The sequence below is a fragment of the Montipora capricornis genome, chromosome 2, assembly GCF_036669925.1.
Source record: "Montipora capricornis isolate CH-2021 chromosome 2, ASM3666992v2, whole genome shotgun sequence".
Taxonomy (NCBI): domain Eukaryota; kingdom Metazoa; phylum Cnidaria; class Anthozoa; order Scleractinia; family Acroporidae; genus Montipora; species Montipora capricornis.
This window is the reverse complement of record NC_090884.1, coordinates 67111651-67136201: the sequence shown is the minus strand read 5'-3', so window position 1 is coordinate 67136201 and position 24551 is coordinate 67111651. Positions and strand designations below refer to the sequence as shown.

The 24551-nt window shown below is 38.1% G+C and overlaps 1 protein-coding gene and 2 long non-coding RNA genes across 6 annotated transcripts; 1 reads left to right on the top strand and 2 right to left on the bottom strand.

The window, feature by feature from the left end:
* Window positions 1–2769: 2769 nt before the first annotated feature.
* On the top strand, window positions 2770–11622 carry LOC138032126 (zinc finger protein Gfi-1b-like). Of its 4 annotated transcripts, none has more exons than XM_068879747.1 (4): window positions 2770–3288; window positions 4198–4285; window positions 8849–9058; window positions 10429–11622. In XM_068879747.1, the coding sequence occupies exons 3-4, from the start codon at window positions 8878–8880 to the stop codon at window positions 11223–11225; spliced, it is 978 nt and encodes a 325-aa protein (XP_068735848.1). In that variant the 5' UTR covers window positions 2770–3288; window positions 4198–4285; window positions 8849–8877; the 3' UTR covers window positions 11226–11622. The 4 variants fall into 4 exon arrangements, with proteins under 4 accessions (XP_068735848.1, XP_068735838.1, XP_068735830.1 ...); XM_068879729.1 differs by lacking the exon at window positions 2770–3288 and adding an exon at window positions 3337–3979; XM_068879737.1 differs by lacking the exon at window positions 4198–4285.
* LOC138032148 (uncharacterized) lies at window positions 3813–8088 on the bottom strand. Its single transcript, XR_011128288.1, has 2 exons — window positions 7954–8088; window positions 3813–4658 (listed from the first exon to the last, which is right to left on the bottom strand). It is a non-coding gene; the product is annotated as an uncharacterized lncRNA (long non-coding RNA).
* LOC138032164 (uncharacterized) lies at window positions 10455–13027 on the bottom strand. The gene is made up of 2 exons (XR_011128292.1): window positions 12775–13027; window positions 10455–12435 (listed from the first exon to the last, which is right to left on the bottom strand). It is a non-coding gene; the product is annotated as an uncharacterized lncRNA (long non-coding RNA).
* Window positions 13028–24551: the final 11524 nt, after the last annotated feature.

The window sequence follows — 24551 nt, the reverse complement described above, 5'->3', positions numbered from 1 at the left end:
TCTATCAGTTCGCTGATTACCGTCTCGGTCTGTCATTCCTCGTCGAAGCCTTTCGGAAACCAATCTGGTAAGTAAAATTTACATGGTCACTTTAAATTTCAGCCAATGCTCGCATCTGTTGATAGAAGACCTTTGGGAAAAAACAGCTTTCTTCTTCTAAACGGAAAGCATACTGCATTAACTTGAGTGCCCGCAAGAACGCGAGATTTAAATTAAAGGCAAAGCCATTATAAGAGCATTTCTTACATAACAGTAAATAGCTTCCCTTTCTAAATTAGCTCTATTTTCAAAATGCTTTACTTTGTTAATCTGCATTTAAAGTGGTCGACATGGAAAACTTATGAAAACCTTTTGTTATATATTTATTATGAAAACTTGAACCACAGCATCTGCTGTGAAAATGGCCACATTGAAATCACTGACAGAAAGAGATTGAAACTTTGTTAACTCTCTTTAATTAATTGTTGCTCGCGATTGAATATTCGGTTTGAGGCTTCCGTGTCTTTCAGACGTAAATGTATCACTCCCTTTATTCAATTAGTAATTTCCCGGTCCACCTTGATATCTGCCCTTTATAGCGATGATTAAAGAAGGTCTTTAACATGTTCTTCTCTATTTTAAAAAGAATACTTAATTCTACCTCTCTTTGTGTATTTTGTTTTGGGCAATAGAGCCAAAGATTAAGTACTTTCTTGTCTTGCGTCCATTACTTTATTGACAGAAAAACAAAACTCTCAAAGCATACACGCAAATCAAAATACTCTCCTACTTAACGCGACACAAAGTGCTGGATATTTTCTTTAAATGACAGGTGGATGCGATAGATCATAAAAGGCACTCGATCACTTCAGGTAATAAACTGATTGCATTCGCAGAGCAAAGCGCTTACGGCACGCATAGGGCGTGCTATCAATTTTTCAGATCAGGTAATTAAAGTTTTCTTGGCACGATTCTTTTAAAGATAAGTGTGCATTTGTATTGGCTGATACGTCTTTCTTTCTTCTGCAATAAAGCTCTGATTCTTTGCGGTTTTTCGACGGAAATGTGTGATTTGAAATGTCCACGAGTCCATTTCCGTATGCAGGTTGTTGCCACTATTCATAATATCGATTACAGGATTCAGTGCGTTCGTTAACGCAAAAACCCTTAATTGTTTTTTTCTTAGCTAATGTGCTGTCTTGAGAATCTGTTTCAAATTGGTTTCTGATTTTTTACGCGGATGTACTGCGAGCATACATTGAGAAATCTGTTTTTCCTCCCAAAAAACCTGTTTCTTGGAATTAACCGGCCAAATTTGGAAATGATTCGAAAATGATGGTAATCACGACACTTTCAATTGAGTTTTGGTTGTGAAGACGATTTTTACACTTTTTAGAGACTGGAAATCAGGGTTGATACGTTATTTTATATGACTTATAGCACCTGTTCTTTGCAGTGACGGTTTCGACTGGGAAGGGAAATTATTTTCTGGGAAAAACAAAGTGTTACAGAGTACAATGTTATCGTTGCGCAAGTTCAACCGCTATCAAAACTCGTACAGATAGTAGTATTAATCGACAAATAGAAAATTCGAATCCACATTTGTTCAACTGAGATTCATTACGGGGTGAATGGTTATAATTTTCCGCTGCAGCCTTCGGACTTTCGCGGCAGTAAATCGTTCAGCTTAATCAAACGGCATCATTCATTCGAACATTCTTTGTGTTTGGAGCTGGCTTCATTGCTTGTGAGTTGTTTACATAAAGCGCCGTTCAGTGTAAACCGGCCCAAAATATTGCTTACAACGCGTGTTTCACTGTCCTGCTGGCAGCTTTCCACTCCGAGAAATTACCGCGATATACCTTGTTCTCCTTTTGGCTGATTAGCCATTTTGGCGGCCGTATCTTGCGTGAAAGAAAAGAGGAATCAGTAATCTAGAAAAGTAAGTAGAACTGAGCTGAGGAGCTCAAAGTGAGTTTTTCTCCGCAAAAAATGTGAACAATATTGTGTTTAATGTAGAGAATAACTTGAGGCAATGATATTGACCAGCTTTTAGTTTCATCGTGCTGTCACTTTGGATTCAATCAATCCTGCCGCGTCACTCGGATTCGATATCCGCTTCTAAATCATTTTCTCTCGCGGGCACAGTTAATTTGCAGCTGACAAAACAATAAGGACGTTTCAGTCTCTAAAGTCCGTTCCTTCTGGACCGTAGATTTAATGGAGCTACTTTTCAGGACGCCCTCGGCGTTGACCGATAGCGAGAGCATGGAATCTCCGGGTTTTCATTTCCGTTTTACTGTCAAGTTTTGCAACTCCGTGGCACTTTGCAAAATAATAATTTGGTCACTCACCGTTGTTCAAGTCATCAGAATTCAATGTTTTTTTACTATTCGTGGTTCCAAAACTGCAGTATAAAGGGTAACATACCATTTCTTTATGATCGAAAACAATTTTCTTTTATTAATACTGCTCCGTCCCTGTTTCAGAAGATCCTAGCAAGAATAGTTTACGGAAAAATGTCTCGGAATTTCGTTCACTCAGACGAAGCGAATACTGATTGTTCAGTCCTAGTAAATGACGTCTCTTTGTCAAACAAAATCAGAGCATCATGTCACGGTTTCAGGGCTTTGCACTGTGCTAGAGCGATTTGCAATCGATACGAGATCTTTATGAAACAATACTCACTGATTTTGCAAAGCACGCTTTTTGAGACAGGGCGTTCTTTGTTTACTATTTGTTACCAGCCCTCGCGCAACAAAATTTCGCTCAGTCGCACCTACGCTTGCACACTGGAACCACGGACAAGCAGTTAAGATGCGCTGAAAGTGATAACAAAAATGGATCATTCGAAAATGCGGGCAAACATGAAATATTCACTTAGCTAAAGACCCTAGTTAAGAGCGCATTAACTGAAGGACGTGATATTCTATTCGTCGAGAGATATTTCGAGATAGCCCATGCAGAATGGCGGCGCCAAAGAACCGTGTGAGAAGCAATCTAAGCCGAACCCAGATGCTGAAGCGTGATCTCGTGAAACCGAGACCTTTTACTGGTAATGGGAAGCCTTCGAAATTCAATAAATATATTCTTATCTGGTTTTACCGACAGAGATTTCGAAGTCACTTCTGCTCAATTCAATATAATCTGCCAATACTGCCTTTGGTGGCTTTAATATAAAAGCGGTTAGCGAGAGTTTGTGTGAACTGTAATTGAGTGTTTTAGTGCCTCAGTCGCGCTGCAGCCAAGCAAGCATCACACAAACAGAGTTCCTAGTAATCACTTGTCGACTCATCCCGGCTTCCCCTGGTCAGTGAAATATTTATGTTATTTTTTTTATTTCTTCCTCTTTCCGATTTTGCCTTATGATTAAATGCGATCACTGTTTACAATGTTTTATCATGTTTGTCACAAACTCTAGTTAACTTGTTGCTGTTGCGTCTTTATTTTTGCCTGCCCGAGTTCAAGGCTTCATAACAATATTTTTTTTTGGCTTTCACTATTCAACTCAATGTATTCGTTTTTATTTTAAACTGCATAAAGCGCAACCTCATCTGATACACAGATGTTCGGGTCTGGGAGACCAGCTTTTTAAAACATGAATATATATCATGAGAAAATTGAACTGAGGAAACGTCGGTAATCCAGTGTGGGAAGTGGAAATGAACAGCAAGCTCTATCTAGCAAGATAAATTTCCCGAAAAGGTTTATTAATAAGTGACGCTGACAGCTGATTCACCTGAAGTTTTTTTTTCAGAAATTCCCAAATCCATCAACTACATGTCAACTGACTCGTCAGCTAATTTCAATGCATTCAAAGTTTGTTACCTCTCGGTTGTAAAGAGCTTTTATTGCTATAGAGGCATCAGTATTGGAAGCTTTATCCTTGCATTTATAAACCATGAGCTGTAGTTTGCCACTAGGGCCCTTGAGTTTTTCGGGCAACTTGACGAAAATTTTAGAAAGGAAATACACACTTTTGCACTTTTCTTCAAAAAAGGTGAACTTTTCCGTACACGGATCATTGTGTTTCGATTGACTAATTTCTCCCTGAAGTTGTGAATTGTCTATTGTCTATACCTGAATGAGGACAGTTACGTAGGAATTGCCGAGGCCCAGTTGTTCGGCTTCCAAGTGGATTCTACGTTTAACCACTAAACAGACTGATCTTCCGTCATAAGGAATTTCACTTTATCTCTCTTTGTTTGCCTCCCGCAGTTGGTATTTTGTCGCTGTTGTCTAATTCGAATTGTTACTTCTACACGGCCCCAGTAGCTGCATGCTTTGTTTCTATCACAGTGTGAATGTAAGTTACTTTTTTTGCTTGACTCAAGAAATAAAAAGCTACCGTTATTTAGGGTTTTTCGTTCTTTAAAAAAAACATTGCTCCGTTTCACAATCAAAAACTCCCAAGCTGACCCACATAAAATCTCTAGCATTTCCAGTTATAGCAAATGTACTGTCGAAAAAAAAAAAAACGACTATCGTTGCGCGAGAATTGATAATGATGCGTTCCGTTTGGCTTTGTGAAAAATTGATGTGTATGAAACCAGATGGAATATCCCCGATAACAAAGCCTTTCCTGACTCAGTGGGTTCATGATGCGATCGGCGAGAAATTAAAAGAATTCGTTAATTGGTGCCACCATTTTGCTGTCGCTTGGCTTGAAACATTTTTTTCTGAAAGAGACAAAGGCATAATCAGTTAAAAATAAATAGAGCGATGGAAAAGGTCAACGAAAAAAAATTCACAGTCCCTCTTATATAAACACTTTCCCGGCTAGTGAATGGCTAAATTGAACTTTTGCTTTAGCCAATGTAGGTAATGATCATGTCGACTGACAACAAATGAGACCTTTTCTTCGAGGGTGATCATAGTTAGTTTGTTTGCTCGTCATATGTTGGTTTGCATTCTGCGTCGCGGCCAATTTGAAGAATAGCAGTTTTATAAACTAGACACAATGTAAACTGACTGACACGATTTTTTCCTCTCTGCCTAGCAATTAAAGCTGTATTATTTTCAAACTACTGTAGCATTTTGACAAGCCTCTAAGGTAAAAGTGTAGTTCCATGGATTAAGTCGTACTGAGTGGAGAAACAACCATTCGGCAATTCGACGAGTGGCTATCAGGATTTATTCCAGTTTGTAACGTGCCTCAATATATGCTATACTTTGCGTCGTGTTTGAGTCGCAAATAAGCTTCCACTGTCACGCGTCACTCGCTACAAAGTTGATATCAAAATATCGCGAGGTCTTTCAATTTTGCAATGAACTATGTTCTTATTTCAGATTTTGTTTGGTGTTATCTGTTCCTACCCGGTGCCACTCGCTGGAAACTCTAAAGCGAATAATTCATTTTCGTTGCACGCGAGGATCTTATCTCGAACGGATGGTGATTTCAGCAGCTGCCTCCCATATTGTCGAATTAAAAATTTCACAAAAAAACTATTAATTATCTTACTGTTTAGGGCAAAACGTACGGTTATTTAGATAAAAACGAAAAGATAAGATGGCTTAACATTTTTCCCATGAAAAAAAAAAATTACTTGCTATAAGCGTGAAAGAAGAAACACAATGATGAATCGGCCCGAGTGATATAAAACGTTTCGACTATGAAAAATCGGAAAATTGTGTTCAAGTCTGCTAAGCTACAGCGTTTTAGTCCGTAACGCCGGAACAGACATTGTGACTGGAAATAAGTTCATCAAAGGAAAGAAAGCACTATAGTTTTTTAAAAGTGGATGATTTTTTTTCAAAAAAGAAAACCCTGCTATTCAATTTATGGACGGATTTATTCCCGAAAATAAATTTAAAAAAATAATAATAAAAAAAATAATAATAAACGAAAAAGCTTATATTGCATTAAATGTCGCCCTTTTTGAGAATTTTTTTCAAAAATGCATGTTTATTAACACTTTGAAAACAAAGCATTTTGTGAAACAGAGTTATATCGAAAGGTCATGTACTGATAGATGTAGATGACTCACTCAGAGAAATTTGACATCTTAGCTCTTGATAGTGTTTTGGCTAAGACACGACAAAAAACATCAATATTCCTTTTATTACTTGCTCAATTCGCTGACTGTTAATTTTAGCGGTATTATTCAATGTCTCCACTATGAATTTCAAGTGTTGCAAAGCTAAGGTGTCCTCAGATTAGTATTGTACGAAATTTACTCCTATCCTACTCATATTTTATTTATGTTTGACAATACTGCTTCAAAATTTGCATGAACAACCACACGAAAAGAGAACAGAGCCTTATCTTTCTCGCAGGCAAAAAAAAAACATCTTTTAGTCTCTAATTTTCTTCCGCTGTAAAATTACTTAATTTTTGTCGTACGCGTGCAGACAAGCTAACAAAATTGGACAAAAATTTGCTTTGATCAACCTACATCGCATCTTGTTTAGTTTTTAGCCGTGTTAAGTAGCTTAAGTGCTTTTAGCTTGGAAATTGTCTGAGCCACCACAATTTTCTTTATTAGCCAAATATTAATTCATCATACGTACAATTAAAGAATGGTCCACCCCGTGTTTCCATTTAAAACAATAACTCCTGTTCTTCATTTTGTGGTAATTTCCCCTGGGGGTCCACAAGGAGTCTAGAATTACAAGTTACACAGTTGTTTAACAGCATCACAAAATTGTAGTTAAAAAAAGTTCAAGCGACCGCCAATTTCTCTTTTATTCCATTGTGGAGTGACGCACATTTATATCAGGGTGGTTATTGAGCGGAGCCTTTTAATCGCCAAAGACTCAAAAGCAGTTTAGTCGCGATGAGCTGATTAAGAATTGGGGGAAAAAGTTTGCGTCCAACGTTTATTTTAGACTCCGCTCAACGAAGGCAACAATGCGCAGGAAAAAAGCGATGCTTAATTTCCCAGGGTGTCCGTTAAGAGATTTAGCGAGCGGTTCGATGACAACTCCTCGTAAAGCGTTTTTTACTTCATTAAGAAACTCTTTTCGATCCTCTTTGACATGAAGAAAATCACTACGTCAAACACAATACGGCGGAGATTTACATTTCGTGCTAATGGATGTTCTTAAAACGCTCTTTTGCTAAATCTGAAACCATAACGAATTTGTTGCTCGACACATCAAGCACTTTGTATTCACAGGTTCTCAAAAAAAGCCGTCTTTAATTTGAATTCGTTAGTTTTTCTTTAAGAGTCTTATTCTCTTTTGTCATCATATAGAAAGAAACTTCAATTAAGACGATGCGATTTTTTTAGAGAGCTTTGAAATGGTCAAGTTTTAGCGCGTTTTGAGACAAGGCAATAAAACAGGACTTGTACACGCATTATTATCACTTCCTTTTACAGGTCGATATTATCACAGTGTCATTAACACAAGACGGGAATTAGGCCCGCCACAAATGATTGCAAACAAATCGTATCCTGTTGCGATTTTTGGCCGAACAAATACTCCTAAATATAATCGTTCCTTCATGCAGCTTAGCAACGAATAGAAAACAAGCTTCGAAAGACGTAAGTTTGATTTTGCCGTGCGCTATTAATCACCCCAGTTAATTCGATTAAAATGTAGGTAAGGTAATACTTTATGCACCTGTTGATAACCCCCAATCATCTCCCACACGTCCTCTAATTAGATTCTTCGCGTGGGCTTTCACTTGGATAAAAGCGACTCAAATTGTCATAGATGTGTAAAATTGTTCTCGCAATATGTTACCCGCTTATTTTGAGATCCAATAAGCGTCTTGCGTTTCTTTTCCTCTGTCAACCATGGATCGATTGCGAGACCGAATGCCTGCGTGAATCACGCATCATAGTAGTCCACGGCAGTACCCTGAAAAGTTTATGGTTTTTCAAATCTGATCGAAATCCAATAGTGTGCGACCGCACTTCATTGAATGAAGTGTCTTTCTCATTAACAAAACACGACCAAAGAGTTGACAACTAAGCTTACTTAAAAAATTGACAAAAAGCAGGTTCGATCTTTTTTTGAGCGCATCACCTTTGTATTCCATGTATTTTCTTGAAAAGAGAAGTTTCGGCGCCAGGTATCCCGCTTTGATCACAGGGAGACATTTAAATTGTTTAATTACACCACTAATAACGATGATCTACTGTACTTGGCGTTCGATAAAGTCCTCCCAGCTGAAACTTGTAATGAGCCAATCAGACAATCATCATCCGCTAGTTTGAAATCCACACCGCGCGCATGCGCTGCTGGTCCTTGTTGTTGCTATGGAGTTCACCTGCCGCAGATAGACCTGGGTTACGCTTTTTGTTCTTGACGCCTTTAAAAACTCATCACGTCCCAAAAATGTCTTTATTATACAGCGACCAGCTTGCAGTGGTTCGTTGAACTGACTGAAACAACGCTCAGATTTTGCATCTCCGACAAACGAGATTTCAAAAAAAAAAAAATATGCCAAGATCTTTCCTGGTTAAGAAACGGATGGCACAGGCGCCCTCTACGGACCCGCAAAATCTCACCGGTTCTGAATTAATGCATGGTGAGATTGTGTGGAGTTGCGCATCTTAGGGACAGATTTTTTATTAGCAATGATTTATTTTTTTATTTTTTAATCCTCAATAGTTGGGGAAGCGTCAGAAAAAGTTTTCTTATCTTCTTTCTTACTTAAATGTTTAAATTGCTTCGTCTTTTACAGAGACTTCAAACGCGAACTAAAAACTAACGACAAATTTCTGTTTGGATTAAATCGTGCGCACTTTTCAAATCAGCGCTCATGTTATTTTATGAAGAGAAAGTGTATTACGAGCGTATATTCCAAACTGAAAACAGCCAGATTTCTGCTGATGTATTATTCTGGACTAGGGATTTGCGATCTCCTGGACGACCCAGCCTACAATCACCCAAGTTAACTTGTTGAGTTGTTATTAAGTTTCCCCAGGGCAAACTTCAAATTCCGAGATGGTGAAAGACCAACCGGGCGAGAAGGAAAGGAAGAGCTCCTCGTCAAGCCGTCCGTTCGACATTGAAAACCTGTTTGCCCCAGATAAGCCGACAAAACAGCAGAAGACGTCTTCACAGTTTCTTGCAGCAGAAGCATACAGGTCAAATTTTACGCACAAGGCTGCACTTACTGTTAATGGTAAATATGCCTATGGCTTATTTCGCTTTTACATAAGGAGCTTGATATTGGATGTAAGCGGTGTTGTGTTTTATTTCCTTTTTTTTTATCAAATTCACTGGCTTCATTTTGTACTTGCAATCAGAACCGGCATAAATATTTGTGTCACATTAACGGCTACTTTAATCCCGCGGCCGCGATTGAAAATGGAAACTTGAGTAGTAGTGGCATATAAGAGAAGCTGTATTGATAACCCACCAGTTAATGATAGAAATATATTCTTGGTTGTAACTGTGAATCTGCCAATTTCTTCGTTTTGGATATTCGGTTTAATTTCGGAAATCAGAACCCACGAATTGGCTTAATATGGCACACAGGAAATGATCCCACTAGCCCATAAACTTTACGAGTATTTTTTGGCGGTTCATTCATAGAAAGATTTTAAATCTGCAAACAAACCACTTTAAATAGTATGAAACAGAGCGCGCCGCATTTTACACGATTGCCAATTGCCCACGAGTACAAAACTTTTCACATTATTTATATAGCTACTCCGACTTCATAAGACGGCGTCGAGCGAAGATTAATTAAGCAGGAGAATTCTCTCACAATATCTTAAAGGCTGTATATTTAACCCGTTGGAGTTTAATTGTTTAAACAAAGTACATGTATTAGTCCAGTGTTAGAACGATCTAAAATCAAATTGAGGCATGGAGCTCTTATGACTGCCACAAACGGAAAGGAACGCACTGAATTTGCCGGAGGAAGGGGAAGTTATGCGCTTTAGCACTTGTTTTATTTATCCGTTGAAATTAATCGTCACAGAAGCTTAATTACGCTTCTTATACAGAGGAAATACCATACAAAGTATTTTCTTATACACTACCCTTTGCGTATTGTTGCAATTCGGATGATTTGTTCCTCTTCAATCAAAACTTTAAAACACCATTTTGTATCACAAATGAAGCGGTGTCTACAAAGGTTTCTAATTTAAGTGAATCTTCATTTACCCTTTCTTGAATTTATCAAGACTGCCGTAAAAATGATAAAAGAAATCAAAAATTTCCCGTCGCACGGGTACTCTAAAACACTAGAGAGGGAAACCTGACATTATGAGCAGATTGCACTGGCTTGAGATTTAAAAAATATTAAACATTCATGAAATCTTTGTATTTGCGTATATATTTTGATTTGTTTTCAAACGCTGGAAGCTGGTTGCCACATTGCAAAAAGTCGATTTTTGGCGAAAGTTTTCTGTAACATTAAAAAGAGTACAATGCCCCGCCACGGACCACATGTTATTTTTTAAGACGTCATGTGTTAACTGGCAGAAAATTAAAACGACCCCAGAACTAGGTCTGATTTATTGTTCTTCTTTTATCATCTTTCAGATGTTCGACCTTATCTACCTGGCTTTCCCTCTCGATTTATTCCTCCTGGTGCTTTCAACCCGATTTTTCTTCCACCGTTCGGGCGTTTACCGCCTCAACCGTTACTAACGGAACAAGGAAGAATTAATATTCCGTATTGGCGTGCTCCTCTGTTTGGCCGGAACCAGTTTGCAGCCCGTATGACTGCCGACTCTAAGGTGTTCACACGTGAAGGAACGCAGCCGGTCGCACACGAGAAGAAAAAATCGGAACAAGCTTACAATGGTGAAACGTTTGATTGTCTTAGCTGCAAAAAGGTTTTCAGCACACCGCATGGTCTGGAAGTCCACGTTAGACGCTCTCATACTGGACGTCGTCCGTTCGCGTGCGACGTTTGCGGAAAGACGTTTGGTCATGGAGTGAGTTTGGAACAGCACAAGAAAATCCACACGAACGAAAGAACATTTGAGTGTAAACAATGCAACAAGACATTCAAGAGGTCATCGACGCTTTCTACTCACATGCTAATTCACTCAGATACAAGGCCTTTTCCGTGCGGTTATTGCGGAAAGAGATTTCACCAGAAATCCGACATGAAGAAACACACTTACGTTCACACTGGGGAGAAACCCCACAAGTGTCTACAGTGCGGGAAAGCGTTCAGCCAGTCCAGCAACCTTATCACACACAGCCGGAAACATTCGGGCTTCAAACCTTTTTCTTGCCAAGTTTGTGATCGAGCATTCTACCGAAAAGTTGATCTAAGAAGACATGCATACACACACGAAATGGAACAGTTACCTGATAAAGAATCATAGACTTTTTTTCAATTTCACTGACTGCAAAAATCTGTCTTTTATAAACTTTTGAGTGTATCACCTGACAGAAATTAGTGCTTTGAACTGTAAAATATATTTTCGCCGATTTCTTGTAGCTATAACAGCAAATGTTTGAAACTTAACTAGTTTAAATAGAGTGGTACAGTTTTTAAATAAAAGAAACATTTTAACGTCACAGGACTAGAAAGCAGCCAAATATCATTGTAAAATAAAGTAGATATGACACACAGCAGGATAGACAAAGAACTAGTATTCTTTTGTGATTACTGCATTGGCAAATGTACCATAATTTGAATATGTCACGATCCAGAAAACGTTATACGTTATAAGTTTGTATACGTTTGAATATCTTTCATTAAAAATGAGCCGGCTCAGATTGAAAATGAGAATTTTATGTTCGGAAAGATAATATGTAAATTGCAACTTTTACTGGACCATCTGCAAGTCTTCGGTTTATCAACAGTAACTTCACATATAAAAAAATGAAAACTAAAACAAAACTATGCGTTATGTTTTCGTTAAAGCAATTAATATACTGAGCAATCAATACCTTTTGTCAGCGCTTGTTTTTAAAAAAATGTACATGGCAATGTTTAACGAATGTTTGAAGAAATTATGCACCGAAAGTTATTACCACGTTTTCGAAAATTATACGCATTTGACGGATTGAATTTAAGGATGTCACAGTCCCAAACGTCAGGGAAAAAGGTCTAAGATTTGGGAGAAGTTGGAAAAGGTGCATGAAGTCAGAGAGAAGCAATCAGGTGTTTTGGTCAGAAAAGGTAATGACATTTTCATGTTTCAAATATTTAAGCTTTGAAGCATTTCTCGATATCTAAAATGTGTCTAGAATACAATTGGAAGGCTTCATCACAAGTGAATGGCAATTCTGTTGTAAATACAGCTCCCAGCCTGAAATACATCAATTTGTACCCGGCGTTGTTAATTTTATTTTTGCAAAGCGGAACTGAAAGCTGAATTTCCCCCGCGGCCTTTAATCGTTTCTCAGTTTTAACCAAAACGAACGTTTTTGAAGCTTTTCGTTTCATTGAAATAAAAAGTAAATTTGAAAGAGCGGGGTTTCTTAAAGTCAGATTAATTACAAATGAAATGATATTCTAAAGACTTATTTCTTTTTCACAGCGGGAGGTCCGAGAGTTTTCCGTTCAGCAAATGGGTCTCACTCAACCTGAAAGAAGGAATAAAATATAACAGAAAAAAAAGAGAACATATTAAATACTCTCTCTAAAAAGGTTTCATTTAATATTGGCGTGGTGATTAATCACATAATTAGTTACTACTCCAAACAAACAAGCCTGTTTTGCTAGCGTGAACGACGGTGGAAATTTGCATGCAACTAGACCCGCTCTTTGACTGAGAAGTTGCAATAAGCCCATTATCCAGAAGTTCGCCAAAAACACTTTCATAATCGGTGTGACCCTTGGTAAAAACAGTCGCCAATGAAATTCAAAACGTGTGCGATGACCATTATAAAGGAAATTTGAGTAAAGAGAAACACAACTCTTACTATTCTGGACACAGTACTAAACCATAATCCTATCTCGTTTCGAATCTCGTTCGTCCATTATGTATACAAAAATATAGATCAGCTTTTTGTCACCACTTGGCGACCTTTCCAGGCCTTTTCATAAGACACTTTGAAAAGTTGCGCAGGTTCCTCAAGAGCGAAACTTGTTTGGATAGAGAATATTTTTTTCTCCTCATTTACTGACGTTCTCGATAAACGTTACGCACGGTGTCCTTTGTCCGCGTCTGCCTTTTAAAAACCTCGGCCTTGACTTTCATGAGCATCGCACAGGTTACCCAGCTCACTCAATACGCCCTGGGCGCCTATCAACTGTAAGCAAGCGTTCATCTTGTTCCAAAGCGGGAGTTCCGCTGAAAAAAGATTGATTCCAGTTTACCTTTTGATTAGTATCCCATCAAAATTCAGTGTTTTTATGCCAGTAACCGTAACGTTTATTTTTGCAAACCAAATAAGTTATTAGCAAGCTTTGCGTTTTCCGATTTTGTTTAAATAAAATTCAATACCATATAAATGTGTAAACAGATATTTATTTTTTCATAGACCTTATGAGGACATTTTCTAATGTCACACCCAACTTTCAACGAAAAATTATGGGGTAAATCAGTGTTGGAAGAAAGACTTAATAAAAACCTTGATTTCCTTCCTGCAGTTAAAGTGGTTTTAGCGTTTAAGATGTGGGCAATACTAAACGACAGTGCACTGGGAAAACCATTCACATTCAAGACTTTTCCGGAAACACTGTCAGGTTTATAAAAATTTGTATACTGGAAACAGAACTCGACTTTCTATCTAAAATAACAAGGAAAGAGAGGAAGACGATTCTTTTCATTTAGTGAGACAAAGAAAACCAAATGGTGTTCATCCTTTGAGAAGGAATCACATAACGCGAAGTAAAATTATACATTAGTAATTTCGTCTTCCTTAGCGCTTATCCGTAGCTTTGCAAAACGTAGACTTGTTGTAAGCAATACGGGCTTTTAAACTATTGTGAGTTTATTCAGGGTTAGTCAGCCATGTATAGAAAAGGGGAAGTCTAATTTCCTGGAAAATCCTCTATTTGAAAAACTTATCACCATTGCAAAAGATAAACTTCCCTTTAAAATCAATGGCTGAATGAGCTTAATTAAGGACAAAAAAACGAAACTGTGATTTCCATGAAAGATTTCTCAGATCGATGAAAATTTAATCAAAGATCTCTCAAAAAATCTGCTTCATTTTTATGGGCATAATCTTTACTTTAAAAGGGATGCTTGAAAGGGTTTAATTAACACCCAAAACAAGACTATGATTTCAATGATTTTCCGATGGAAATTCAATCAAAGTTCTTTCAAAGAAATACGCTTCAGTCATTGCAGGAAATTAATTCCAACGTTAATGTAGAACCGGCTTAGCTTGTTTGTATTAACACTAGTCAGTACTGATTGTGCACTTTAAGGAACTTATTCAAAGTTAGCAGGAAAAAATATAACAGTTACAATATTTTTTTTTTCAAATGAAAACACATTCTTTTTCCGCAAACAGATTTGTCATTTTTAACGACCATGGAATCAACCTTTCTGCATTTTTTTAAACTCGAATGGTTTACTAAACTGTACGAAATGATGTCAGCATCTCCTGAGCTTGAAATTCTTCTTTTCTTCTTCAACATCGCCATACCACGCCGAAGGCTAGTGAAATAGTCTGCGTCAGACTTCAAAGAATTCGCAAGTCATTGTGAAAAAAGGTATGTTCAATTTAATTTAGTCGTTATCCGCCTTCACTTCCAAAAGAAGTGTTCCAATCATATTTAGCAAATTTCTTGACTCCACCTGGTGGACAAATATTGAATAATTCATTCAAACTCCATGAGGCGGGCTTAAATAAGCTTAACAGGTTTTGCTTAATAAAAGTTAACACCGTACTACTTCGTGCTTTTCTGTCCTCAATCCCGATAAGAGCCAATTTTTAAAAATTACTGAAAATCTTTGACATCATGCATAGATTTTATGTTTTGTACATTAAATAGTCACGCTTTTTCAACGGATTCCAAAGACCCACGGATGGAGTATTTGCCTTCAGTAAAATCAAGAGTTGTATTTACAGTGCGATGCGCCTTACCGTGGCCGCCTAACAAAGTTTTTTAAAATTTATACGCCAATCATGCCGGTGGGCGAATTTGATTGACAGTCCCCCCCCCCCCCCCTCCCCACCTCCTTGCAAAGTTCGTACGGTTGTAAGTTGAACACCATTGAATGGGTTGTTTGAGTTGACAAACTTACACGTAGTTGTCAAATGTGAAAGTTTGTTGGGTGGCCACGGTAAGATGCGTAGCACTGTAAAGCTTGCTGTACAATTGAGATATTCAAGATTCAAATAAACATAACAGTAAGCAATACCAACGCCCTCGTCTCAATGGGTCACACCTTCTCTCCCAGCCTTCAAGCTTCAAATTATTTTCTTCCGTCAAGTTGATTCCTAATATTAGATTTTTTAAAGCGTTTTAATATGGCATTTAATCGAACGAACACAATGTCTTGCTTTACGTACGTTTCTCTCCGAGTCTTTCTCTCTCTCTCTTTTTTTTTTTGCAGCGCGCTATTTATGTACAGTAAAATATACCAAGTGAAGCTATGATCTTCGCAGTTATGAACGCAATTTTTTACAATTGCGTAGAGAAGCCTGAAAAATTCAGGACTTCAACCCCTCACTTGATTTCATATCTGCAGTTCATATATGATTCATTTCACATACCATTTCATCAGAAAAATATACAACCTAGGAAGTTGTGTTTTTTAATTTCCCAAAAAAGTAGATCTATTTGATATGAGAGCGAGCTTAATTTTAAGACAAACTGAATGAATAAATGAATGAAGGGTACTATGACTTGCTAACAGTGTTTGGAACCGAGAACAGCTGCTTTGAAGCCATTCACGCATTCACACCTCAGTCTTTGTCTCATCGAAAACGGTTTGCGTTGACAAAGACGCTTGAGTTAGGAAAAACTAAAGCGACTTCGTTTCGCGTGTGGACGGGTTACGTGTTCGCATCTCAGTAGAATCTAAGAAACTTGATGGTCTTTGTTAATGCACTGCAGGAAAGGTGTAGAATATGGCTAAAGAGTCATTACAGTATTGACCGGTATTCTTTTCATTGGATGCATCTCTTGACAATGGTAGTAATTTTTCTTTAATGATTCGATATGTCACCCTCAAGGGCACGCAAAAACGTCTAGCTTCTTATTTTGCATGAAAGAAAAAAACACTTAAATCGGTATTAGCAGGGATGTTTTTATAAGTGTCTACTTTAATTGTTGACGTTCAACAGCGACTTGGCAAAAGCTAACAACTGCATTGTCATCGCAAAACAGTTTGGCCAGCAGCAAATTTTGGAATGAAAAACTAACTAAGTAACTAACTAAAAACTATATCTAAGTTTGGCAAATGTCACTTTACGTGAGCTCAAAAGGTCGTAATCCCTTCCCTGTCAACTGCAGCAATTACATGTATTCAAAACTACCAAATAATTATACGCCTACTTCGCAAACTGAGGAGAGACGTCGTGTAAATTATTTTGAAAACTATGTCCAAGCGTTCATCGACTATGGTACAGATCAAATAAAAACAAGGGACGTTTTTTCGAATTTTGTCGCGGCCATTTGTTTTCTCATAATTTCCTAAACTTTGAAACCTTACTGAGTTCATCAAGAACGCATGAAACGTAACTTAATCTGTATGAACTTACAACGCCTCAAAACTTAGCGTCACTTTTTAAAACGTTGGAAGGGATATTCAATACCTCAGCCCTCACAAATACTAAATTTCCTTCTTCCGATTGTAAAAGGAAATAAGTGAGCTTTTCTGCGTTGGTCATCTCAATTTAGGCATCACATGCAGAATAAAATGAAATATGTGCAAGTATTATGTGATGGTCGCCTTTTGAATTCACAAACTCCCTGTATAAATTTGAAATATGTTTTTCAACACTTAACGTTAGGTTGAACAAAGCAATATGAATTTAACGTATTTTTATCTTCGTCTTTATTAAGTCTTTTAGTCAATCAAACACAGCCGGGTTGTTTAACAAACGGATTCGGTTCGGCTTTGCAAACGATCTGTTTTCAAATGAGATGCCATTGAATTATTGTTTTGTTCAGTAAGAACTAATTTTGGTGCATTCATAAAAAAATGTGTCAAAAAAGTCATTATAAGGATGTGTCGGCACCTGACATTAAACGAATGGGAGGGTAAAGTACGTTTGCATTTATTACTTAGTGGCAGCCATTCTAAAAAACTGTTTTCGTGGATGAAACCTTCATCGCAAGAAAAAAGGTAACGATCGACGAGTGAGTCGATAATATGAGGCAAAGTGAGCACCTTTGCGTTTCTGAGGCTACAATGTTCGTGGTTTTTTTGGGAGTATGTTTGCAGCTGCTCGCAAGCAAGAAATCATTTTCGATCCAGGTGGCTTTTTATGAAGAGGCTTCATATTTTAACATGTTTCTTACTCATGTTGTCTCGCACGTCCGTCTTATAGACAACCAGCAGCTTTTGTCTGAGAATTAACTTGTTATCATCTCCCAACGAATAATCACATCATTATGGAAGTCATTTATAAGCCGGCAACTTGTGACTTGGTGATTTCTTGGACAATATTTACCGTACTGTCGACTATTAATAGAGAAGTCAGGCTTAAAAGCCTAACCAACTAGTAAGGTTCGGTTTATTGCTATTAAAACAGCCCTCAATTAGCTCCAATAAATATTAAAGTATTCCATAAACATTTTTTACCGGCGTTGACAAACACTATATTACTAATTTGTTTTCACGTCACGAAGTGGGAGATGTCTTATTTTAAGTAGTGTACCTATTTTGCAATGAGTAGGTTTAGGATCATCTGGCTGTCAACTGCTTTGTTTAACTCATAATTTCGACATGCAATTAGATATAATCTGAAAGTTGGTTAAAATTCATCTTCCTTTTAGACACCAAAATGGAGATAAAATATTTGTATTCATGGCATGCAAAAATACCAAAAACAAGCCAAGCTTGTTTTCACGAGACAAAACGACTATATGATCTTTATCCATTTTGGATGAAAGTTCTAAATTTTAATACAGGTCTCACTTAGATGCCAGTCAAATGTTTCTTCTCAATTAAGCTAAAATGCTCTTCAAAGACAGGGGCCACGGCGAATCCTTTGCGTTCATTTTGTCATACACAGCATGATTTCCCATAAATTGATCTAACCATTAGTGGCTTATTCTAATACACACGGTCGAAAAAAGAAAAACTCATAAGATTTATGCCATATTAGAGCTTTTTGTTTTTAAGACGAAACTTACAGTAATAAGTAATATACGTGTATATCAGGTCATATCAGTCAGTGAAGATCAGAATCCAATCGAACCAAACTATAACAATGTAGTTAATAAACGTGGGTCATTCACAATAAGAAAGATGATGTTTCCCTTCGTCAGAGCGAATATGATTCGAAGAGCAATAAATACTCGAAACATCAGGCATCTGTTGTTCGAAGGGTGAATAGCGCTATCCACAGGATAAATCACTATCCATCGGATAAATCAATTGGTTTTGCTAGTGTTTATCCGCTTGATAGTGATTTATCCGGTGGATATATATAGCGCTATTCACCCTTCGAACAACTCAGCTGACAACTGGGGCCAGGAGCCCGTTTCTCGAAAGTCCCGAAAACTTTTCGGGCCCGAAAAGCCATTTGTGAAACTGCCAACCGCTCGCTTTGGAAAGTCTATCTTTTAACATGTTTTAAAGATAATAAAAAGAAAAATGACTGTGAAGTTTGATGACTTAAATTCTCTCCGTTCTTGAGATACAAAGGGAATACCCCAATGAGATTGCACCTCATTTCCAGCAGAAACTAATTCGTTTGTCTGTTAAAACAAATTGTTGTAATGCTGAATATGTTATATTGGCGATGAAACTCGTCTCTGAAAAGTTCAGCTGGCTTTTTTAAAATTCAATTCTAGTTCTATCTTTCCCATTGATGATAACTTATGCCTTGTGATGACTGACAAAAGATCATAGGCACTCTTCAATTTTTTTAAGCACGCCAAATTATCATTTAGACTATTCTCGATCGGGAATTCAAATTGACAACTTTGAGTTTCATGTTATGTTGAGTGCTTCTTAATTAAAGAAAATGGAAACTTTAAAAGCATTTACAGTAGCTGCATGGCATACGATTTTCGAGCATTCAGTTTTGATGAGACCTTCTAATATACAGACCACATTTGAAAATTCATCTTGCCTTTCTTATGCTTGGATTTCGATCACAATTAAATGATAGATTTTGTGTTCGATTTGTGACTGAATTGTTAATGTTATTCATGTCATAAATCATCGACTCATACCGACGCTGTGAGTGATGGCGAAGCTGGTTCACAACTTCGCTTTAGCTGGCGCCTGATCCCTAACACTAGCCACCAACATAAACTTAGGCTAGACTGGCAAAATCCAAGTAGGACAAGCTTGGACAAATATTTCAAGAGCTTCCGTTAGGCTTGTCTAGTGTAAGGGACAATATGATAGTTGACGAACTCAATGCCCGCGAACTCAATTGCAAGCGTAGTTACCCAGGCCGAGCAGGTCTATGGTCTCCCTTGAAATCAAGTGATAACAGGTCTCCCGTAGACCGGGAAATCAAAACGCGAATTCCAACTAAAATATATATCTAGCACCGGAAAGTAGCCATAGCTGCCCCTTAGATTTTCCACTACATATATTTATGAAACCGCCCGAATAAATATGAAAACTCGCACCCCTGCAGGCCTTTTTCTGAAAACTGTTTGTGATAACTTGAACGAGACACTTCGCTTCAAAAATGTGTTGTTTGTTTTTACAAAATACTTGCTCAGTTTAAAAGAAACGAATAAAGCCGGACAGAAACTAAATTGGATGAATCTTATTATTTAGTTTTCCAAGGAATGGAGAGAGTGTAGATAAAATTATGACTGACATATATATTTTTCCTTTGGCAAAATCGTCTTTCGTCTTTATTTGCCGAATTTACATTTTTTTTTTAGAATGATAGCGAGATATTTCAAAGTTATGTTTTTTTTTTAATAATTCATAACTTTTCAACCCTACGGGTTGTAACTTGCAGTCTATCAGAGTTTCCGAATGGCTTGATGAAAGTTTCTTTGGTTCGGCGCAATCTTACGGTCTTTGATTCGTGTCCCGTTCATGCTTGGGCTTTCTTTCAAGCATTCTCAACTGCAGTGATCATTCTTGCGTAGAGTTTTTCATTTTTTTAATGCACACAAATTCTCCTTTTTTTAATTAATGAGCATTGTCAGACTAAAGCAGTTTCATGGCCCCGTTTAGGCTAAACGACATTTGACTTAGGCAGCGGCTTAAATCATATAGCTCCAGAATTTCTAAAAGTGAGATACCTCTAGTTAAAACTGAAAGGCCTCTCTTCAGTCCGGTCCTGCCTTCAGTTGAAGATGAAAAGCTTTATAACATTAAGAGAATTTTAGAGAGTTACGTTTGGACATCGAGATTTAACTAAAACGTCACTGTTTATACCGATAGCGAGGCCTGAAGTCAATACACACCCTTGAGTAAAGTCCATGTAATCATGCAGATATATAATATCCTTCGTAGAACACGATGCCGATGTTGATAAATCATCTGTCTCCGTTTGGAGAGACAAGCTGAAATACTGGTCAATTTACACGGAGGTGACCGCCAGCTAGTTAACATTTGACATCTATATACAAGTTTTTATCGATTAGACTCCCACACTAAAGCGCCTCACATGTGACTAACATGCAGTCTCTAGTTTTACTTTGTCATGTAAATTACACTCACAATCAGCATTTTGTTTCTTTATCTCATATACAAAATTCAATTCAGCGTCGGTTACGTTCACCCTCTCCGTGCTATGTAATAATATATTCTCTGGCAGACACGATACCAGCCATTTTTTTCTACCCTGCAGGGGACATCCCACTTAATAACTCACAGAACGGCTAGAAATCGAGCCCGCTATTGGGTTTCTGGCATAAAACAAGATCGGAGTTTTTAAAAAATCCGTGGCGTTGCGAAAAATGCAGTACTGGAAAATAGGACGTTTTCAACCCAACTCTAGAGACACCAATAACAATAGAGAAATGTACGACTTTCGGTAGACGAACAAACGAAGATAATTAAATGAGAGATCTCATCCACCAACTTGGCGGCAATGACGCCACGTGAAAACCTCCTACGGCATTAACTAAATAATAGCTAATAATTGAAGAGGATCCTTTCGTCGAGTTCGACAAATGTCAGCGTTAAAACCTTATTATTTGATTCTCTTTTTACGGAGACCAAATTTCTTTCTCTTCAATTTATCAATACCGATACTAAATGATGAAAAGGAAAAAGACACAAATACCATTTATAGCACATTTACACCAACCCTTCATAAACTTTTTTCAACTTTTCGAATTTTAGTTTCAGGTGTTCTCCTCAGTAATGTTTCTTTACTTCAGGCAAGAGGTCTTTCGCACATGCACACAAGAAAGAAAGGTGAAGATGCACACATTTTAAGCGTCTGTTTTTTAAGTGTTGACATTCAAGCTCCTTGAATGCCTTTCAGTTCAGTGTACTCTAAATTAACCTCACACTTATTGATTGCAATAGCCCTTTTCACGGTTAGTTTTTCTCATATCAGTGTATTTAACAATTATTCCATAAGCGCGCGTTGGATATGAGATGGTAAATAGCCAACGAGGCGCGTAGCGCCGAGTTGGCTATAACCAGTCTCATATCCAACAAGCGCGAATGGAATAATTGTTTTATTAAATTCCTTCGACTCCAAAAGTTTGGAAGTACGAAATACGAGCGGAAAAAGCGAGCAAATCCGAGCGAAATCGAAAAAAACTTGATGAGAACTGATGCGATGTTATGTAATACCTTGTTGTCAGACAGACACAGGCTAATCACAAAAACATTTCTTGCCTTTTCGCGTACTTCTAAACGTCGGAATTGATCCAAACTTTTCACAAAAAAATTTTTTTTTCTCCTTTTTGGCTTTATTCAAAGAGAAATTTGGCATTCCGACGAAAACATTTTTAGTTTAGCAAAGCTTAACGCAATCATTTACCATATAAGGTCAAACCAAGGTATATGAGCTGATAACCGAGATTGAGTGAACCAATCAGAGCACGCGAAATGCATTATCCGAGGTTGAGAATTTAATAATACCATATAATCTAGCATGTATGTGAGGCAATTTCAGGTATCCCGAAATTGCCTCGCATCCACGTTAGATTACTTAAGAAATAGAAAACATGTACCGTGTTTCTATCGAGTTATAGAAACACAAGTGAAAGTTTGGGAGAACGAGAAATGCTGTGAGAACACGAGCCGCAGGCGAGTGTTTCCACAGCTTTTTCGAGTTCTCCCAAACGTTCACGAGTGTTTCTATAACTCGATAGAAACACGGAGTACATGTTTTCTATTTCTTTTAGAAAACGAGGCGACGAGAAAAAGGAAAACAACACGTTGACTCTAATTGTAAATGTAAATTCTCTTTGCTCGCGCCATCACCACGTCAACAGCTCGTGCTAGTTCTGTCTCCATCGAGTTATAGAAACACGATTTTTTAACCAATCAGCGCGCGTATTTTCTTAGCACTGTTTTCTAAATTGTAATGCAAATGAGAGAAACTTACATTGAAAAGGGCCATTGAAGACATTGAGTTTCAATAGAAGGGCGATCACAGTCTCGGTCACGATTCTTCTTTACCATGATAACGATTCACGTGAAAGCTGAATAAATTTCCGTGGTGCTTCTTAACTGTTGGTAAATTTCGGAGGCCTAGATGGAATCCAGTCTCAAAGAGCGCCTCACCATGAAGTCCATACTGTATCTCACTAAGCGACCTCGCGGGCCGTTTTCCCCTTTTTTCCTCCGTTCACCGTCGAATACGTTTCCTTATTTTGGATCGATCGGGGCGAAAAAACAACACAAATGAACCAAAAAAAAAAAAAAAAAAAACAGAAACAATCGAAAAAAATTAAGCCATTGAACCGGGTTCGCCATCGTTCGATCAACTTTTCTAATTTTTTTCCAAGGCTTTTTCTCAGTTTTTCTTTTAATTCTAAGTGACATACGCTGCTTATCTAGTCCTAAATTAAGTATTTTTTTCCTCATTTGCACACGACAAACTTAACAGTGAAAATTGTTTTAAGTCTCGTCCAAATGGCATCGCTTGTTTACGAAAGGGAAAATTGCTTCGCTGCTTTCAGATACCTACACCCGGTAGTCAGTGAGGAAGAAAGAGAAATGTCGGCCCCTAGACCATGGGAGTCAGATCCCTTTCTTAGTCACAGCTCAGTTCCGCCCTTGTCAATCTAACGTACGATTCCGATCTCTCTAATATTGTTCGACAAAGTCATTGTATGTTCCATATGATACGCACTGACCAATGTGGCCCGGGTTCAATTCCCAGACTCGGCGTCATATGTGGGTTGAGTTTGTTGCGTCTCTTCTCTGCTCCGAGAGTTCTCCTCTCTCCTAAAAAACCAACATTTCACTGATTTGAGTCAGGGAGAGATTTTGGGAGTCAGGATGGCTTAGTGGTTATCAAACGTGCGTTCCACCTCTGCGACCCGGGTTGAACTCTCGGCCCCGAGATCGTATGTGGGCTGAGTTTCAGTCGATCTTAACCTGACTCCGAGGGTTTTTCTCCGGGTACTCCAGTTTTCCTCCCTCAACAAAATCAACTCACAGCCTATTCCATCAGATTCCGTGGTCATACATGGGTCGTGCTCAGGGGCCGAGCGCCTAACCGGCAGCACAGCCCCTTCGGTCCGATCTCGTTGAGCCGCGCCTTAAGAAATTCAGTCTCCGACTGCGAGTAAGGGCGTTTAGCAGGTCACGTATTATTATTATTATTATTATTATTATTATTATTATTATTATTATTATTATAGTTAATTTTTAATTTCAGTTTACAGTGTCCCCAATTAGTGCTCCAGCGCTAGAACGACTAGCACACTTTTACAGAGACTGATCGAGATGAGCTCATCGAGGTGAACTTTTCTTTTAGTTGACCGCTGGACAGGATTGGGTTGCGATTGGAACGCAGGCTCAATCCAGGTTAACTTTTGTAAAAATAAATAACTCGGGAGCTCCGCTTTTAGGCTTGGCTAAATCTATATATTGAAAGGAAAGGAAAGGAACTTTATTTAATAGCCAGTCTCTGTAAGATCCTCATATCGAGTTTTGCCCACAAAATTGATTTCGCTCATAATTTTTCTGTAGACTTCTTTAAATAGGTATACAAAAAATATGAAACTAGTTGGGGGAAATTCGCTTCTGTAATTTTTTTTTATTTTTTTTTGGACCAATTTTATTTCGGCACCGCATAAGGACCTGAGATGCTGTGAAATATGCGAATTTTGTCAAAATTCAACCGATTGCTCCGGATAAAAGAGCGCGTCCCAAAGCTTCCAATTTAGCAGTTATGCACTAGTCAGTGGAAAGCCCCGCACCCCCATACCCGGGGAATGCGGGGCATTAGCGGGGGATTTCAGCGGTTTTGGACTGTCACTTTTGCCACGGTATGCGGGGTTTTCGACAGCATTTGGCGCAAGTATCGGCGAGCGGGGACCTTGAACGGGGCTTAGACGGGGATTTGCATTTTGACGCCAACTTGAATAGGCACTCAAAGATCACTGGGAGAGCATACGGTCTCAAGATGGTGGCTGAGTCAAGTTGAAATCCATTCTTTTCATGTTTGTAATG